This window comes from Sturnus vulgaris, chromosome 1, assembly GCF_052056855.1.
Source record: "Sturnus vulgaris isolate bStuVul1 chromosome 1, bStuVul1.hap1, whole genome shotgun sequence".
In the NCBI taxonomy this organism is placed as follows: domain Eukaryota; kingdom Metazoa; phylum Chordata; class Aves; order Passeriformes; family Sturnidae; genus Sturnus; species Sturnus vulgaris.
In genome coordinates this window covers 36,657,857-36,679,377 of record NC_142243.1, presented here as the reverse complement: position 1 = coordinate 36,679,377, position 21,521 = coordinate 36,657,857, and the positions used below count along the sequence as shown (strand labels likewise).

The following is a 21,521-nucleotide window of genomic DNA, read 5'->3' as shown; positions in this document are numbered from 1 at the left end:
AAATGTCTACTCCATAGTTCACTGCCTACCAAAGCAACTGGAAATGATACAACCAGGCAATCACTTTTGGTGGCGTGGGTGAGGTAACCTGGATGCAATTTTCCTCCTCCTCATTCCCTCCAACACTCAGGATGATGACACTCATGACCCAGTGCATAATTTTTTCCTAGGCATCATTCCATTGCTTTTCCAGATTTTTTTCTCTACATTTTCCCTTTTGTGGCTTGTCCTGCACATATGCATGAGACAATGCTTTATGGAGGAAAACTAACCACTTGAGGCTGGTATAGGAGGATAAGAAAATAAATTATTCCTTTAGCTGGTCTTTCTAAACAAAAAGCCTTTCAGGGAAGCCCGGCTGAATGCACAGTTACTAAGATGAAACTGTGCAGAATTTTCAGCCTAGGATATGTACTAAGAAGTAACAACTTTGCTTCACACTTTACCCACTGAAGTCTCTGGTATCCACTCAAGCAGACAATTTTCTCTCTACTAAAACAATGACTAAACTTTTGACATGTTACTTATGTGGGTGTTCATGTGGAACTTGCTTTTCCTTAGGAGACCACAATTTGCTTTTATGAGCAGGAACATTCCATGTTAGAGGGAAAAAACAAGCCCAAACCTCTCTAACACTCCTCCTCAGAGAAAAATTACTGTAAGAGGCATGACTTCTTCACACATATTAGAAGGAGCCTTCCCCAGCTGAATGACATTGAGGCTATTTTTCTGAACATTGCTCCAAATAAGGCATAAATCAATTTTGAGAAGCAGGTAAGCAAGTCTCAGATTTTTGATCATGACAAGTGTGCAAGCAAGTGAGGAGGAAAATCACCTGCACAGACAAGCTGCTCTACAAGCTTCTATAACTGTCAGCTGCACAAAAATCTGGTTTAAACAAATGACAAAGCATTTAAAAATAATTCTATTTCTATTATTTCAGTTTGAATCAACACAGAAAATGATGCAAACCTTGAAATTTTTAGTTCATGCTACACAAAACAGCATGTGAATAAGCAACTTTAGAGTATATGTGGAGGCCATAATACTGGATAATTTAACTTAATCCTCACATCCCAATTAATCTCCATTTAAAGTAACTGCTTAACCTAAATTATATTACGTCAGTCATCGGGGTTGTTCTAAATAAATATAAATTATAATATATGAAGGAAAAGTAACTTGATCACGTTGCTAAGGTTCAAGTGAAAAATCAGCTTACCCCATTTTTAACTGGATTGTTCTTTGAATTTAAATATCAATTTTCACTCAAGCAAAAACTACCTATAAATAGAATTATGCTGATTACTATTTAAGTGTGACAAATTGAAGACAATTTAAGTAAGAGAATATTATATTTCACCCACATAGGGAGCACTGCAAACTGACTATTCCTGCTTGGTCAAGGAGAAAGCCCCATTTCACTGTGTTTCCTTACTACTCAGTCTCCAAAACAGAATTCACAAATTGAAATAAGATCACTATAAATTTGCTTGACAGGCAAGGATATACCTGTTTCAATATGGATGTCACGTAACACATTTGTTTCTGCAATGAACTTAAATGGAGAGAACCAAAACACAGCTGATGTCATCTGTATGCTTCCAGTAGCTGATGCCATTTTGCTAACTAACTGAAAAGGAACTGTAAAGCAGGTTTCTCTGAATAAAAAATTACCTTGAGAAATGAAATGTTGAGCATTTCTGGAATGCTAATACACAGTAATAAGGACTAGAGAGGAATTCTCTATCAATATGAGTCCTTTCACCTGAGCACTGTTTTGACTGGAGTTCATAAAAAAAAAAGAGAACTGTGATGCCTGATCAAGATATTTGTTTTGAAGGAATTGTAGGAAATATTACAACTGCCCTACTCTGTTTTCCTGATCCCATATATACAATAACAATTTCGAAGTCATCTCAGTTAGGTCCTATTCCAGACACAGAACATATCCATCTGCTCTGCTTCCTTCATATGCCCTATATCAGATAATTTAGAAGCAGTGGATAACAAGTCTCAGCTGATTAGAAAACTTAATCTGAGACACTGCACTGATTTTCAGAAATAAGAGAATTCTAATATGAATAAAAATGCTTACATTACTGCTTTTTTGCTTACGTTCTGTATTGACAAAACAAGAAAGTTTTACTAGTTCTGCAGATGAAAGGAAAATAAACTAAAGTGTCCTTTCATCATGGTCAGGCTAACATTGAAGAATTCAAAATAACACACAAATTTCATATGTCACAGTTCCAGTATGGAAAGCTGCTAAATACCCTCAGATCAAAAGGAATGCCCTCTTTGCAACTTCTGAAGAAAACTGGCAATGCATTTGATGTGGCAGAAATTATTCTTACATCCACTTTTATATTATCAAGACCAGTTACTCTCATTATCTTTGGTCTCTAAAGTACATACAAAGCTGTATTTAAGATTAACAGCCCTGCAGAGCAGAACTGGCTGAGCTAGCAATAATTCAGGGGTTGACTGCCACTACCATTCAATCAATATTGTAGAAAAACCCAATTTTCGAATGTCCTTCCCTAAGAAAATAATGGAGTAGTATGCTGAGTGTATGAGTAGGTGTCACCTTCTAGTTGTGCTTGATTAATGAAGTAATAGTATTAGTTCATCATAATTTTATTCTCATTCTTTGCTCTTCACCACACAGTCACTTTTAGTATGTATTCAGCTATTTGTTAAATTACTCTTACTGAGTGTTTGAACATATGAATCTTTCTAGTGTTCAAGCCAAAATTATAACCTCATGAAAACACTCATGTAGACATCCACAGAGACTGAAAGACTTTTAGTAGACACAGCATATGGAAGAACTATGTATAAATGGCTATATTTAAACAGAAAATTAGCCTAATCCAAGTGATACTGGTATGTATATATGTGATTGACATAAAAGTGAAATAGAAAATGATGAGTAAGCAGGAGCTTCAGTGTGAAAAACACTATATCTGTAGCAGAGTAAGACAAGGAAATCTCAAGGCAAATTAGTGGTGGAAATTGAGGAGAAAGACCAAGTAGAATCTGCTCTACACTAAGCTAGTCTATACTGAACAAGCCGATCAATAAGCAGGTATTTTCTAACCATGTCCAACTTCTAGAATATTATCAGTGACAAATTTGCAAAGAAAAACAGAAACAAATGTAATAGGGAAAAACCAGGTCATCACCACCTGATCATTAAAAATATATTGCAAATTACCCATCCATATTCAAGAAAAGAACATGTTACATGAAGTTTAGAATCTTCTAGCAAGCCTTTTACAATACTGATTCACATTTCTAACCGACGCTGCTTTTTTTCTGGAAGCAAAGATTCAAAATATCCAAAAATGCATTTTAAATATAGAACTTATAAGATATAACGCTGAAATTGCTTCAACTCTCCTTTCAATTCCCACCCCACCACCACACTCTAATCTTAGCAGGACCAGAGAACTTCTCAGGTACTCATTACAGATTGGACTATCCTACTTCTTTTGTTGGTCAGTGGAAAATGGGAAATGCAGAATGGTATGCTAAATGTGCCTTGAAGTCATCACATTTTTACAGAGGCCAGAATGACAGTTTGATCTATTTGTTATATTTTTCAAACTCTGTTGCTTAAATCATGCAAGTATTTTACCTAGTTATTCTAATGAATTGACAAATGTCAAGAAATACATTTTAAAAATTAAATTATTATTATGGAGGGTCAGAAATAAACACTAAATGATTAGTCCAGAATTCTCAATGAGGATTGGAGACCTGCATTATTATATATATTGTTCCTACATTAAAAAGCCAGTGATGATGATCAGAAATCACAATTGTTGTTCAAACTGATAGAACTGCATTGTAAAGAGTTCATCACTTAAGTGATGCTGTCCTCACAAACCAAATTCGAAACTCATGTACTGACAAAAATCTATCCTCCTTCTCAGCAAAGCAGAACTCTCTCATTAAGATGGTTACTTAAAACTAAATATGTCAATGTCTAGACTATCCTTTAAGACTTTTTTTAATGTTTCAAAGTTTGTTGTCTGATTTGTTGTTTTACGAAAGAGTTGCGCGCTATGAACTCACAACATGTAGACCAATGCAAGTGCTCACATGTATGTACACATGCATGTATTTGAAACCATTTATTTAATTTCAGATGAATTTGAACAAGATCTGTTTCTACTAGGCTCACACAGACAGGTCTTCTAATAGAAGATAAAACATTCTGTTTATGCCCTCACTTGTGGAAAACATGTAACTGAACTTAACTGTAAATATTTTAAATATCACATTTAACATAGGCCTTGGGAAAGAAATCTTTCAAAAACCTCAAGATTTATTCTCAGTTCTTCTGCATGTAGAACTGGTTGGTAGCACACAGGGAGACATCAGCTGCATTTTCAAATGGAAAAATCAACCAAAAAATCAAAATAAACTGTGTCTGGCTGATGAAACTCAGTGAGAGAAAACACCTTCACTGACAGAACTGCAACATCAAGGATGAACATTATTTTTAGCAAGAAAAGCACACCACACATTTAGATTTCAAAATCTGTAAATGTGTTGCCAATACTCTTAGACCTATATTCCAACAGCAAAACTGAAACCATACTTACAGCAGGTATAAATCAAATCATCATTAAAATGGTGCTCACATTCTACTTTCATCCAAACTTCTGCATATTAGATATATTTCTGAAATCACAAACTACAGAAACTACATTTCTAATAAATGTATGTATCCGTAGTATTCAGAAGCTAAACTGGAGCTCTTATCAACAGTACTAAACATGTAATTTGCATTTTCCAGACATTTTATTAAGCCCAGGATGGTATTAATAGCACCAATAGCAAACAACACTTCACAAAAGTAGGAAACCTAACACAGGGCATCCCAAACTGCTAGTAGCATCTGCACCATTTCAAAAGATGTGTTACACAGTGAGGATCAGAAGCTGCTACCATTGCCCCAAGCAGTAACAGCAAGGAAAGGAACTCTGGTAGGCACTCCCTATAAACTCTTTGCCCTCAAGAACCATTATAGGTACTGGGAACTCAAACAAAATATGGTCAGCTCTAAGTGAATGTCAGTATCAATTGTATCCAAGCAGTATTCAGTGTCAATACACCAGAAGGCATCTTTGTTGTGGCACTGGAACAAGCAGAATTATTCTTAGTCCTTTCAGTGACAACTACCATGGTCAGCTTGCTCTGCAGCTGCATAAGGAGCTGTTTTAAACTACACGTGCTGCCTTTTCTTTTCCACTGGAGAAGAATGGTGTTACAACAAATAAGAAAGGAAACTACTGTAAAATCAGATTGCAAACCTCACAACTCAAATGAATTGTTCTAACAGTGTGGTCACCACACTGAAAGAGTTCTGAAACATCCAACTTCTAACAGGGCCCCCAGAAACAACACAAGTCAACTTCTACCAAGAAAAAAATTCACAACTTTCCTCTGCTCTGCCAAATGCCACCTTGTTGTAGAAGACTACGTTTCCCTTTTGTAAACTCATGCTGAGTTTTTCCAATCTCTTTCTTGTGAGCCCACATCTGGAGCACTCATCCCAGTTTGGGGTTTTTCAGTACAATAAATATATGGACTACTGTCCAGCACAAAGCCACAGAAATTTAAGTAATGGAGCATCTTTTATCTGAAGAGAGGCTGAGAGGGCTGGGAATGGTCAGCCTGGAGCAGAGAAGGCTCAGGGAGAATCTTGGGTGGTCAAACACTGGAAGAGGTTTCCCTGATTGACTGTGGAGTCTCCACCCTTGGTGATATTAAACAGCCAACTAGACACAGCCCTGGGCAACCTGCACTATCTGATCCTGCTTTGAGCAAGGGGTTGAGGTCAGATGATCTCCAGAGGTGCCTTCCAACCTAAAAGAGTCTATGTGAAAAAGAATTTTGGTAAAGTTCACATCTCCAGTCAAATGAAGCTTTCTGGCTTAAGACAACAACCAACAATAACTTCATTATAGATAAAAATCGGGTGTGGTTTTATACAGAAAATTCAAAGCTCTATAAACAAAAGATGATCTTTCTCCTATCCAAATACAATCCAAGGTACCAAGGTAAGAAAATTAAGCTGCTAACTGCTACTTCTCTACACTCAGAGGACTCATCACGTCAAACCAAATTTCCTTCAAAGCAGTAAGTTTTTTAGCAAATTTATTGTCTAAATTAGAAAATATTTCTTTAACTACACAAAAAATAAGTTTAGCACAGAAGCACAGAGTCACTGAAGTTAGAAGGGACCTCAGGAGGTCATCTGGTCCAAATGCCCTTGCTCATGCAAGGCCACTTACCATGGCTGGCTGCCCAGGGCCATGTCCAGATGGCTTTTGAGTACCTCCACAGCTGGAGACTCCACAGTTTCTCTGGGCAACCTGTTCCCATGTTCAGTCACCCTTACAGTCAATAAGTGCTACCTGATGTTCTGACAGAGCCTCCTGTTTTTCATTTCATGCCTTTTCTCCGGTCACTGGGCACCGATGGAAATAGCCCACCTCTGGCCTCTTTGCACCTCTCCTCAGGCATTTATATATGTTGATGAGATCCCCCTCAACTTTCTTTTCTCCAGACTAAACAGTCCCAGCTCTCCCAGCCTTTCTGTGTAGGAGAGATGCTCCATCAACTTAGTGGCCCTTTGTCTGACTGTACAGCACATCCATGCCTCCCTTGTGCTGGACAACCCAGGACTGGACACAGCACTGAAGGTGCGACCTCAGCAGCACTGAAGAGAGGGCAAGGATCATGTCCTTCAAGCACAACTTATGATATAATCAAGTATTATGTTTCTAGAGAACACATACATGGAAAACATTTTTTTGTCTTCCGAAAGAAGCAAGACAAGATCATGTCATTGCAGGATCAAAAGATAGGAAATCCACTTACCAAAACTAATTCTCGTAGGCCTGAGAAAAAATAAGACATAATCTGTTCTTAATTCTGCAGTATCCCAAAATGAATTAATTTCCCCCAGTGTAAGAAAATTTACCAAAGGAACAAACAGTCCACAAATTCTCCATTAAAGAGACTTCTAATTGTTCTCAATTCCTCATAAGTCAAATGTATCAGAAAGACTAGGTTGAAGACGGAGTAAATATAATCAGCAGCGCTCTTCCAAACTATGCACCAAGGACAAGAAACACTTAAAATCCAACAGTCACTTCTTTTCACTTTCCAGATAATCTGGTTTTTGTAGCAAAATGATTTTCATAATTTTAAAACTAAAGCTGATAGAATGAAAAACCATGTGAAAAGTGGACAATAAGTAAGGGCATGTATATAAAATGAAAATAGCTTCTATCTGTATAAGAAGCAAAAATCTATCATCTGTGTGAAAAAACTAATAGGTAGTTAATAGGTTATTTCTGAAATGAGAACTATCAGTAGCAGTTCTAATAGCCACAATTTTTTTCACACAGATGAAATCAAAAAGACAAAACTCAATTTAAAATTTATTGAGAAAGAGAACTGCTATTGGAAATATGGAATACGTATGAGAAGTTGCTATGCATCTGACCTATTTTTATGCTCTTCCATAAACATTTCATTGGACTACATTAAAACAGGACAGAAAGCTACACAAACTCCTCTTCCTAAGTAGCCGTATTATTTTATGCTCTTATGAATACCATGAGTCAGCCATTAGGCATAATGGGATTAGTGAGAGGAGACAAAAAGCTTTGCTGTCCATGCTCTCAAGAAGAAATGTAGAAATCTTGACTTCACAGAAGCATTAAATTGTCATTATCAGAACTTTTCAATCAATGCAAAAAAGCTCATACTTTACAACATTTGGCACTGGAGTCTTGAGTATCCAAAATTAGACATTTGCTTTGTGGACTGAAAAAGCCCAGCATAAGCTAAGGTTATCATCTGCAGCTCTGCTTTTGGAAGCGTAATTACAACCTTCATGCTGTTATAAAACAGGAAAATAAAAACTGATAATAAGCAGCACAACTCTGTCTGAAGCAACTGGCCAAGCTATTCACTATATTTTCCATGAATGCTTTGTTTTCAGTTTTTGCCACACACTAACAGCTACACAATCAGTAACTATTTCAATTCATCTCAAAAACCAGGATCTGCAATTACTATAATTTATTAAACATGGCAAAAAACACTACCTGGGCTATTTGCAATATTAAATTACAATGAATTATGTATGTTTCCCCTTAGATCTCCAACCACCAAACTATATCCATTTATTTCTTAAATGAAGACATTTCTATTCTGCAGACACTAATAATGAAAGTAAGCAATACTGTAGAAAGCCAGAGGCAATCATAGAAACCGTGAGACACTGTGTGTTATCACAATTTAAATACTGCATTTGTGTTGCCAACTTTGAAATTTACTGTTTTAACACGTGTTATAACAATCTACCATGAAGATTGAGAAAGCTGTTGAAAGTCTAAGCAGCTACATACCTCACACCTCAATGATCTTTGCAAATGTGGGGGCAGCATTAATTCATACAGCTTCCAGAGTGCTTAGCTACTTCAGCTAGATCAACCTTGCAGGAGCTATACCTACTATCTCTAATCCACTTACTGGAAAAACACACCCTTAATGCAAAAGTCAACACAAGTAACTGTCTTTAACAGCTCTTTTCCTGCTGGAGCACCAGGTTAAGTTCAACATTCACTTGAGCTATCCAGAAAAGATCTAATAACTTTAAAAGTCTAAAAATTTAATGGTAACTTTATTTTAATAGGAGCATTTGAAAGGAAACTGTCAGATGCTTTGGAAAATCTAACCAAACTGATCTGCTGTGTCTACATGCTTTTTGACATCAAAGAACTCCAAGGGATTAATGAGTCCTTAATTTTACAAAAGCTGTATTGACTCTTCCTCAACATGACACATTTCGCCATGTTTCCTCTAATTTTCTCCTTAAAAACAGTTTCTACCCATTTTCACAGTACAGATGTCAGCCTGTCTGATCTGTAATTTCATCATCTTCTCTGGAAATCTCTTAAAACACTGGTACCACACTAACAACTTTGATAGTCAGTTTCAAGTGAGAGAATACACACAACAATTTGCAGTTTTGATACATCAACTCTTGAGATCTTTCAGAAGTCTTAAATGGACATCTCCTCTTTCTGGTGTATTATTTTCCCAGTCTTTTGCCTCTCCTATGAAACATCTTCTGTCAGCATTTCACTTACAGATGAATTCTCCAATCAGTCTTTCATAAAGAAGCTTTTCATGTGAAACCTCAATCTCTACAGGTGTATGGATGCAAAACCTAATTAAGTATTGTGGCTTTGCCTCTTTAGCTGAGGCTTTCTCTTAAGCATTAATCAGCTAGTGGTCTTACATAATCTTTGACTGACTTCTGTTTCTGCTTTTTCAGAAAAGAGGTTTCTGTTATTTTTAAGTCTGTGCAGACAATTTTTTAAATTCTTCAGTGTCAGTTTTCTTCAATTTCTTATTTAACTACAGCAGGGTTAAATATGGATCCTGTCTTCCCCATCTGCACATGACTTCAGCTATTTGGAATATGTCTTCTTTTCATGAGAACCTTCCCTGTTTTGTTCTTCCCAAGTGTTTTTTGATAAGTGGCACATATTTACTTCAAACTCCCCAGGCGGTATCTTTAGTGTCTGTGATGTCTGTTCTTTTGACTACTTTTATCTTCTTCTTTTGTTTATGTAGTTATGCTCTCAAGTACAAAAGCAAGGAATAATAGCTTTTCAATCTTCTGTGTGAAGCATTAAGTTCTCTTCTTCATAAGCAAGATAATGCTAAGAGGTGAACTGTAGCATGGAGCACCCATGGAGCTCAACTTCAAAGAAATGGGCTCAAGAACAACATTCTGAAGCAGTTGGGCTCAGAACACAGCTTTCATGGAGACTGGTGACATTGAACTCAGCCTCCTCTGACACAATCAGAAACTGAATATTCAGGCCTGTGCACAAGTTGAAGCAGCATATTCACTCAGTTTAAGGAGCAAATTACCAGCGCTGGATCCAGTATTTTTTGGTTGCCCCAGAAGTCTGCAACCTCAAAGGATAATTTGAGGAATGAAGGCTTCTCAGCTGAATAAATCTGACACATTAGTCACATTATGCCGAATTGAAATAGAAAAGTCGTGCTCTACTTGTTTTCTCAAGACACAAATCTATAATCACAGCATGATGACTGTAATCCTCCTTACCATATTTGCACACTAACCATAACCAAGGACCTACATCAACAACAGGTAACTAATACAGATTTTACAAGCTAAGTGTAACTCAAAATGGATCTGCTAATCACTCTTTCTTAGGCCCTGTCTAGGAGGCAGTGGATATACCCTTTGCTTCCTACAGAATTACGAGATTCAATCCAACATGCCCAATAAAGAAGACTTAAGATCACACTTGTTAAGAGTATATAAACTGGAGAACACACATAATAAAGATTTCGCCATTCACCATTGTTATTCTGTTCAAGTGTGCAGGTATATGTCACGTCCAACCTGACAGTGACAGAAGTGCTCCACTCAATCTATATTAATATCAAGATGAGTTTTAAAAGTGGAGAATATTTAAGATTTTGAGTAGTAGCTGAAGTATGAGAGGACTACTAACATTTTATCCAAACCTTGACAGTCAGTCCTTTTCAGATAGGCTTTTAATAAAGCCCTATCAGTATCAGTCCAGTCTGTAACTCTACCAGGTACAGTGCCAAACTATCTGCTTTCCAATGGGAGGGACATGTTCAAGTTCAAAATATAAGCTATCTTACTTGGTTTATGTGATTGCTGAAATTTCCAACTCTGTAACATGAAGTTAACTTCTGCATGATTGCACCTGCAATCTGCTGTACTCAGTCAGTAGCTGGAAAGAGCCAAAAATAAGGTAACCGGATTTAAGCTTTCTACAGCACTGCTCATCCCCAATGATATCTTGTTTTTCAATTTAATAGTGTCACTCTATTTTAATACCTCTCATTTTCATTATCTCACAAGCCCCACCACCAATAAACACAGACCTGCTTTCAAGTCCATCCCTAGGGTGTATATACAAAATTTATTCATCTTGTTTGATTTCATTTAAATCAAATACACTTTCTGTAGACATTCTGAGTTACAAAATCACCTCAAAATTAAAAAAAGAAATTTAAAATACCCCCAAAAACTGAGAAAAAAAAAACAAAAGCGGAACTAGCAGCATTATCTAATTAGGATTTAATAACATCTTAATTACTGTAGCAGCACTACTTCTTTTTCACACAGGTACAGTTATCTGCATGTTCTGTGTTAGTTTTTCTCTTAGAAGTAAATGCCTGCTTCCAAAGTTCAGAAAACCTTATCCTCAGTGGATGGGACACTTCATCCTCCACTAAGAGCCAACAGAGAGTTCTCAACAGTATCTGGCTTTATTTGTATGGTCCTCTAGCATCTCTTTGCAGTGCTATTATACTCATCACTGAATAATGCTGCAGACTTAGGGCAAGATGATTTATTTTTTTCTCTTGCCATAGTATAACTTTTAAAGTTTACTTACTGTTTATCTTAAAGGTTATAAGACATTAAAAATAACATGCAATGGTGTGGAAGAGGCACTTGCCTTAACTCCAAGCTTCAGTCTGCAGCACTGATCAGTGATGGGTGTGATGACACCAACAGAGTGCATGCTGAAGTATCACATAAAGGAAGCTGGAGTTCATGAACAAGAGGGAAAAATAAAACATTGTTAAGCAGTGAAAAGACGGTAGGGTGAAAAATAGTCAGGAGCATGGAGAAGCTAAAGAAAAATATACACCTTAAACTTTTGCCTTTCTCAAAAATTCCTAGCTATATTTGATTTTTATTATTCTGAAAAGATACCCCAGTTCCTGTAATATGGATAGGAGGGTTAACCCATGACTAGTAGTGTTGATCACTTAACAGCTTCTCCATTAATATTGCAGTGAATGCAGACAATTTAAGAAAGTACTATGTGCTATTTGTTCAAAGATGAAAACCCCAAGTATCTACTAATACACTATTTTATTATCATTTACCTCATTGTTTCTTTTAAAAAACCCATGTTACACTGAAGATGTTCTTTTTTTCCATGTGCCCCTGCAGTATTGCACTTATTTGCAATTATTTCAAGGTGGACTGACTGTCCTGCTGTTAAGGTCTTGCATCCTTTCTCACTTGACAGAGCAACAATGAGTCCTTCAGGCACTCCCAATGTCAACAGATTCTGAATAATTAAAATCTTGAGTATTACTTTCTATGTTCATTATCATTTTATACAAAAGAGAGTATTTCTGGCACATAAGAATTCCTTCATTAGCTAAAAATATCATAAACCTGAAACAATCACGCTTTGAGAACGCCATTACGTGTGCCACATTGAGAGGACACACCAGGTAGTGACAGCCTATGCATGAATTTATGATACCTATCAAGGTTTGTTTCATAAACATTGGACTCTTTGTTATCCATACGAATTCCTACAGCACTTGACACACTGAAATCACACAGCTACATAATTCTGACCTGTACTGAGGTCTAAGCCAGCAGAAAGGAAGACAAGTAGGTAATCATAACTTGGACAATACATTTACCCTTTCTCAATTCGGGATAAAGAACTCTTACTATTAAGTAGAATTTTACACCCACATATTAATTAATCCTGACAAAAGTATCCCCCAAGTCAAAACTAATGAGGTAAGATTTCTCCTTTGGAGGGCTCATTATATTGATATATACCAAAATCATACAATCCCCCCACACAAAGTATAAAGCTGTCAGACTCTAAACTTCTGCCACTATAGCAAATACCAATATATGAACTAAACAGTGTCACATTTCTACAGATACAGATGTCTCCCACTGTTTCACAATATGCTTTCAGAAATAAGTGCATGGGAATATGTCTCCCATGGCTGACTTCATTTTCCAGCATACCCTTCAGATTTTAATTGCCTAAAATCTTCTGTCAAACTGAACAGAGTGTTGGCAAAACCCAAATGTCACAAATTGAAACGAATCTCATTATTTTAACTTATAACTTTTATTTGATTAAAATAACCTTAAATTTACTTATCTTCAATATCATTTAGAGCTAGAAGCACTATAATACTCTTTGTTTGAAATTGAATATTTCTATTTTAGGGACAAGAAGATCCCTTCTTTTGCCAGTAAAATCATCTTTTATTTTTTACAGGTACAAGTAAGGTATAGATTTCAAGCACAGAAATAATTCAAATCATGTATAGAGTATAAGTTTTGTGTGGGGAAAAACATACGTGAGAGACAAAGAGCAAACCCAACTTAGATTGTAAAGATTTCTGGAGTCACAAGTCACCTTTGGCTAAGTGATATTCAAACAAAAAATTCATTCCAGATTCAGAACTAGGATTTTACCTACCTAGAATAGCTTAATAACTAACAAGCAGCATCACCACATCAGAACAAACTGCAGGTAGAGACATCTCCATCAAGAAAACAGAACGTCTTTATGTGTTGCAGCTGCAATCCCAACAGTCAAGCTCGTTTACATCTTAATTAGAGTGATATCCTGTAAGCCACCACTAAGAGGATACACACTATCTTCTTGTAGCTGTGCTATCATTCCAAACAGATTTTGTCATATTTACGGCACCACTGAACTACATAAACTCTGACTAAATTGCTAATTACCAATGAGTGGTTTTTTGACTTTGGTATAGCATAATTCTAAAGCTACTTTTTCTTTAGAAAGCAGTTTACAAGATACTTATCAAACTGGGCTACTGGTTGGTTGTTCTCCATTTCTTTTCTGGCAAGTGACTTGGTGCTGCCAGGTGAGGTTTCTCATTATAGCACACAAAATTATTGCACACGTGAAAGAAAGCATTAAATAAATTAATAAAGAATCAATTACACTCTGCCAGATTACTTCACTGGAAGTAAGGAAGACATTTCAAATCACACTCTTCTGGATCTTTTTTCCACATTTCAGATTAATGCAAAGCAGATGTAAATCAGTATTTATTGGTATATTAGTTCTTCCTTCCTTTTTTCTTGCAACATGTTTACTTTCCAGTCTCTAAAGACACAGTTTATGTATTTACTGAAACATAATGAAGTTAACATTACAGCTGCTTACATGTGTAAAAATGGCTAATCGAATGACATCTGTAAGAAAGAGAGAGACAAGGAAAATAAAAGAGCATGTGTAGAATTTTACATGTCAAGGTGCTCATAAAACTACAATACCTGAAATCAGTGCCTGATATTTCTGTATTCTGTGTTGAGTCAAAACCAAAATAAACCAAGGTCCACAAAGTGGAAAATGTAAAGCAGTAAGAGGTTTATAGATATACAGTAATTTTCAAAATACTGAAAAACTGGTAAATCAATACATCCTCTTCTTCACGTTAAATCCTCTTGGTTACAACCATTTTACCCTCTGAAGTGTACAAACGTGTTTGTGTGCAGCATATTAATAATCTCGATGTTTTACTCTGTATTAAAACACTATCAATTGCTGTAGTTGTTCATGGGAATAACTTCCAAGCACAAGTAATGAAGCACGGAATAGGAAGTCACAGGTTAAAATTACTTTTAAAACAGGCATGCTACAGTATAATACAGATATATTTAAAAACTCTTCCAAACAGACAATATAAGACAAGCACAAAAAACTACTCACCATTTCATATGCTGTTACAATCTTTTTCAAGACCTCTGGAACAATCCCTTGGAGCTCCATAGTTGGATACTGATCACTGAGATTCACTACTACCAAGGGTGTGTTATCAGGCCCAACCAAGTGCATAGACACTGCCAAAATGCACTGCATAAGATTTGCTACAGGAGAGAGGCCACATAATTCTTTGAATGAAACTACTGCATTCTGCAAAAAGGAAAGAAAGAGTTTCCCTTACAGTTAAATATGAAAATTTAAGTCTTGTTGTTTCAGGATAAAATACTTTCCTATTATACTTGAGCTACAATGTTGAGCTACAATTACCAGCTTTTCCCTGAAGAACTGGCATTTTTCAAACCAATCAATATCACACATATTTTACAAAAATGCTAAAAATTCGAGGAATGTAGTACATGCCACAGAAAAAAACATCAATTTAGAACAAGTATATCTCCTCTCTATCATGGCTAAAATTCCCTATGGAAATAATGAGATTCTAAAGCATAGTGGTTATATATTTTGAAAAATTTTAAAGCATTTTTTAAATGCCATCAAGAGAAAAAAATATTAGATGCTGAATGTGCCAATTAAGCAAAGTGAAGTAGAAGGAGGAATTCAGCACATTTGTAACTTTAAACATACCTGAACTGCAGTCCAGACGTGCTGTGGATCTGCAGGCTCCCATTTGGTGTGATTCACAAACCCAGCACTCCACTATTGGTGTATTCCTATCAGAGTCACACTTCAGTGAATTTTTAAAGGTTCTTCAGCTTAAATACTGACTACTGTACCTTTCCCTAAGATTTCTTACAGTCATGTTTTATATCCAGTACAGTAGAATATAAAGCCCTAAGTTTAAACTGGAAGAAAGTTTACAGCACTGGAAATACAGTGTGACTCCAAGTAGCCACTGACATTCCATGATGGGAATATTGTCAGCATTGTACAGAATTTAGGATTTTTGTACCAACTGGGAACTGGTGACCTATGGCAGGTCTGGAGTTTGTCTTCCTGTAGGAATTAAAAACAAAAACATGGTATATTTAAGTTACAAATGTGCTCAGTGCTCCTTTCTCTCATGCCGCACCCAGGCAGAGTATCCGGTACAAATTTTCATTTTAATCCAAATCACTTTCCATCTTGCTGGCATGATAAGACTCATTTGTGGACATTGTCTCCTAGAATGATATAATGCCAACTTGAATTCAAACAGCAATCAAATGTGAAATATTTTGCTGTCCCTTTATCAGACAAAATACCAAAGCAGACTTGAAAATATGCATGTACAGCATATTCATGCAAAATTATGTGAACACTAAATTGCACCTACCCAGTCACTTAGAGTGTACTTTTAGTAAATGACCAGGAAACAGAAGCTTCTTTTATCAGCTGATGTACACTTCCATGACACAATAATTACACAGCTCAAGAGACAGACATTGGGAACTCCATTCAAACAGATTTTGCTTGAGATAAGTACCATGGATAAGCCATTATGAACAACTGCTTTACAGAGAGGTTAACAAGGACCCAGGGATCGTATATATACATTAATATATAAGGCAGGACAGGACTAATACGTATTACTACTCTAACTCTTGCCTTTGGACTTCCAACTCTATATTCAGAGACCATTCCTCATACTGTTCAGTAATTTAAACATGCAACATCACACCCAGTTCAGTCACTCATATTACACTTTTATCAGTGATTAATACAAGTTATTACATCAGTTTTTGTCATGGTAATACAGGAACAAAAGAAACAAAAAAGGCTATTCTTACATGGATTTGGAGAAGCTATTAACTCACTGTTGCATATTTTCTTTATTCTTCTTATTCCACCTTATATTTAAAAAAATCAAACTAACCAACTTTGCCCTTTATAATCTGGCTTCTGAGCATATTATGAGAATATAATGGTCACAAAAATCATTATAATTTATAACACAAAATTTCAGTGGTATAGAAATTAAACAATTTCGCATTCCCTGACATAAACTGATACTTATTTTAATTGAGTGGTTTGTTGCTTGTATTAGCTATAAAAAGTTATTTACACAGAGCTTAAATGGTTCACATTATATAATCTGTTAGCAAAGTTAAGAAAAACTAATCTTCCCTCATGTGCCTAAAATAACTTCTTGACAGCATTTTTGAGATAATGATAAATTTAGTTGATAGCACATCTTTCAAACTGACAGAATAAAATACATAAAACACCTTTTAATATCTCATGTTCAAAGAAACCCCACTGTAGAGTCTGTTTTCAATTATATCATTATGCTGTGCATTTTGCAGCATGCACATTCACGAGTTTAATGTAGCTACACAAAATTCCATGTTTTCACTGCTTCCTCAACTCAGTTCTTCCTTGAAAAGTATCTTAAAATACAGTATTCTTCATATGACAGAATTCTTGCCTTCAGTAGGTTAACTACAGGTAATGTTCATTTTACGTGTAGTCTGTAATTTGAAACATTTATGAGTCAAAGTATCATTCCTGTATTTTTTAAATTATCTTTTAAAAGAGTAAATTTATATACCAAGTGGAATGGGAGAGCTGCATAATGATGTACTAATTTCTTATTTCATATAAAATTAGCTTTAAAATTGTATTTCTATTAGAATCTCTTTAATATAATATAATTATTCATTAAGAAAATTTATATACACTGCTGTGACTTTAAAATCCAGAATCAGATCTTAGACATTTCTTTTAATCTCTTTTCCCTTAACACTGTATAACACCAAGAGGATTTGATAGGTCAGTCCATTTGAAATGACAACTCTTAATTTTGTTGATCACTGCTAGTATTCCATCAGAAGTTCATAAATAAAGTTAAAACTTGTATTAAATAGAATGTAACTTTACAACTCAATTTTAATACATTTCTAAAAGGGGTTATTCACCTAGAATCTCCAAGGAACACATTTTTGAAGTGAGATCTCTTGGCTTCCACAAAACAAATCACCTCAGACTGCACTTTTTCCTTAAATTCAATGTGTTTTACTAACATGACATTTAAAGTAGGACAACTTCTTCTAGAAGATGCCTTCTAATATCTTAATGCTAATGCCATGTATTTCTAACATAACTAGGAAGAATCATGGAAAGCAAATGGATCTTTCTTGAAAGTACTGCCTTCTATTTAGGACTAAAGAAAAAGCCTAACTTTGGTGAAATTATTCTTAGACTTACAAGTAAGATCTCTGATAAGCATTAAAGTCTCCCTTTTCTATCTGCTGTATACTCTTCCACATTTCTGCTTAATTCTTTAAAACTAAAATATTGCCATACTTTCTTTCAGTGTATTTCTAATATTCATTCAAAGACATAGAATGAGTCAATAGGGTTGAGTTCAAACACTGGAGTCATATTTCCATTTCGACATTCAACAAAATATACGCGTGCATTCAAGGTTACATCAGTGGACAGCTCATCTAAACAACTCCTCTGGAATGATCCATTCTTAGAGCTGTTCAGAATTAGACTCAAATCGTTCAATATACAAGATACTTAAAAAAACATGTATTCTATATTTATCATAGTACAAAGGTACACATATGAACCAATAAATTGATTATGAAACTGTACCTGCATATTTTCTCTCAAATCCGTAGCATCCCGAATAGGTTGGAGGGCATTCTTGAATACTTCATCTATTGCTTTAATCCATAATGTTCTCATAGAAGCATATTCCCTTGATTTCTTGCCCTTCCTCACAGAGAGGCCCCTCTTGTGAGGTTTCCCACCACCCCTTCGATTTGTAATGGCCACATGCACAAACAAGGAAGCATGAGCTAAGCTTTCACCAGTCAATGACTGCAGAGGAACGTGCCGATAACCAGTCTGGAGACACTCAAAGGGAATAGTGTATTGCCCAATAAACTCGTCCCCAATGTAATCATCATCCAGTACTACGAAACGCACCATAGCTAGCTCGGGCAAATTTATTTGAAATTCAAAGCTTTCATCAAAAATTGGATTATCCCCGTTCTGATGCATTGTTTTCGTCCTTTGCTCAGCACAGTCAGCAGGGATTCCATGTATTTCAACATAGACATAAGGATCCACAACATCACCTTTGGCACCTGATCCTTTGGGTTTTGGGAAGTTTTGCCCACTAATGATTTTAATATGAAGCAGCTGAGGTGAAACTCCAGGCACGGTGTCTTTAGTATTCGCGCTAAAGAAGGAAACCTCTTCTCTCATGATAGCAGGACGAAGGACATAGCCACAGTTTCCATTTTGTCGAAACCAACCAATGTTAAGGTCCATCATTAAGCCAGGCGTTTGAAAGTTCATTGCTACTATCTGACAACCACACTTCCAAAAGTCCTGGGGATTCATATTGCTAGAGTCAATTCTCATAGGACTGGGGAAAACCCTCGCAAGAAAACGTTTGTTATAATTTACAAAGTCTCCTGGGTTTTCGTTGGCATATTTGCTAGCAAGCACTTCGTTAAAAGAGCACACTTCCCAGTACTTCTGGAGCTGAAATGAAACTTGAAACTCTTTGAACTGAACTGATTTACATATGCTTACCAACTCAGAAAGATCTTTGCAGAGCTGGAATCGTTTCCCTGTCATTGAGTTTTGCTGTTCTACCCCCTCCTTCGCCACTCTCTGTGACATTTCTGCTCCTTCGTCTTCATCTGTAACATCTCCCTCTAGTCCAGAACAATTAGCAGAAAGCTTCTTTGCTTTAATTAGTATTTTCCCTTTAAGTGATTCCGGTGATGGAAGATAAGACTCTTCAATGTTTGGAGACTGTGTATGCAGCTTGTCCCCCAAAATTTTCTTCATGTGCTGTACCATCACTTTCTGCTGCTTAATAGAACAATGATTTTCTAAACACAAAATAAGAGGGTATTCTGAAGCAAAAAAGGCGTACTTGTTAATAATGTCAATCACACTACGGAAGACAATTTGTGATGTCATTGTGTGCCCTGTGTAAATCACGGGCTCATTATCTGGACCATCCCATACATCCAGTTCAACACTTCTACAACCCATTTTTAGAGCACGAATGTAGCCCGTGATGTCAGAAGGCCCTCGAAACTGATCTTCTATCAAGTATGTATTATGAGATGAATTTATAAAATAATGAGATAAAGGCTGTTTCATATCTTGACAAACTTTTTTATGCTCCGGATCAAATATGTGGCAGTCTGGTGAAGTAAGGTAATTTGTAAACCCATCTATAGAAAGACAACCTTTTTCCTGGCCCTCTTTGGCTGGCTCGTATTTCTGAATAATTTCAAGGCTTATTTCTTCTGTGACCTGTGCCATACCCTGCTCTGCTTCCAAAAACATCATGAGGTCCTTGGTATCTAGAAATTCTTTATTGCTTGAAAACTGAACTAACAGGAAATAAATTTCAGGTCTGGTACAAAGCTCATGAAAAACTTCGATAAATTCTTCTTTTGTTACTTCAGTACCTGTTTTTTCCCTGGATCTATGTAACTCCTTGAATTTTAATTCAATTTTATTTGTTTTTAAACCAGGGTTTAAGTCTTTTATAAATTGTACAGCATTACATAGGGGTATATGGCCCAGATTATCTACATCTGATTCACTGAACATTTGTGAAAGCCACGAAGTCCGCATATTATCTTGAGTAGTTCCTAGCATATCTAGAGTATGTTTTCCATAAGAAATCAGGTATCTTAAGCCAGTAACCCAAATATTTGCAACGTCTGCTGAGTTAGCAACCAGATCTAGAGACTCATAATTTTCTCCATATATAATTGAAAATGCACAATCTTCCGATATCTGGTCGTATATTCCGTTGCTGCGGAAGATATCTGTATTTTTTCCTGTTCTTACTTCTTTGATTGACTTAATATCAATCTTTGCTTTTTCAGAATCCTTTTTTGAAGGCTCCCAACGGAGAGACTGCATATCAGCATCCAAAAGGAAGTATCGGTGATACACCCTGGAGTTGGATCGGACCTTTTTGAGCTCAGAGCCTTCCACCATGGCGTTGATACAGTCGCTTGCACTGCTGATCTTCTTCTCCGTGGGCATGCTGCTGAATGACACAGTCTTCTTCCTTTCTCTCTTCTGTTTCGTACCATCCTGGTAAACAAAGGGATGGGGGGGAGAAAAGAATAATCTGTAAGTATGATTTTGCTCAACATTGAAACAGGTTTCAACTTAGAGCTGAAAGTTCATCAAGTAGTTCAATAAAGTCTTGTGATGACCAATAAGATGGAAGTTCTTACTGGCATCATCACGGTGAAAATACTAATAATGCCTTAATATTTGCTCTTGCTACTCTAAGTAATCTTCCAGAGTTTATTTTTAGTCCTTTTGATGGATATGAAACTTAAAAAAATAAGTTTTGAATGCTACAAAATAATAATCCTGTATTATTGCATATATGTATGTGCATTTTATTTTTTGAGTTTTACCCTACTTAGAGAGAGAACAGGTTCTAAAGTCAAAGCAGTCTGAAGCAAGCTTTTGTCTGAGTCCTTATACAGTCCTATAGATACCTGCCAAATTTGTCAATACAGAATATAATGCTTTTATACCATGCTGACAGGGTCCTTGTGAACACCAAAGAAACACAATGCACAATTAACTACATAAATTCCATACGACATGGCCCTAATCAAAGTGTACAAGACATTAACAGCACTCCTTTATGCAAAGCTTCCTTCACCAGAGCACCCATCCATGCTCTTCACACAGACTGCCCACAGCACTCACACATCCCTCCCCTTAGCAGGAAAATACCCACGATAGTCTAAAGAAGCTGCACTGAAACACAAGGAACTGGACTGGAGCAGATAGAACTCTTCAAGTCCTGAGTTTCAGAAAATACAGGAGTGACTCAGAAGGGAATTTCTGAGAGGATTTAACTGTTTCCAAAGAACC

General features: G+C 36.2%; 1 protein-coding gene across 1 annotated transcript in view; it reads right to left on the bottom strand.

Annotated features, from left to right (window-relative positions):
* LOC106857355 (inactive phospholipase C-like protein 2) overlaps positions 1 to 21,521 on the bottom strand; it is a 106,990-nt gene that overhangs the window by 24,289 nt on the left and 61,180 nt on the right. The window contains exons 3-4 of the mRNA XM_088163876.1: positions 18,231 to 20,717; positions 14,637 to 14,840 (exon numbers count right to left, since the gene is read on the bottom strand). Of these exons, the coding sequence (XP_088020002.1) occupies positions 14,637 to 14,840; positions 18,231 to 20,717 (2,691 nt within the window). The remainder of the gene's footprint in view (positions 1 to 14,636; positions 14,841 to 18,230; positions 20,718 to 21,521) is intronic.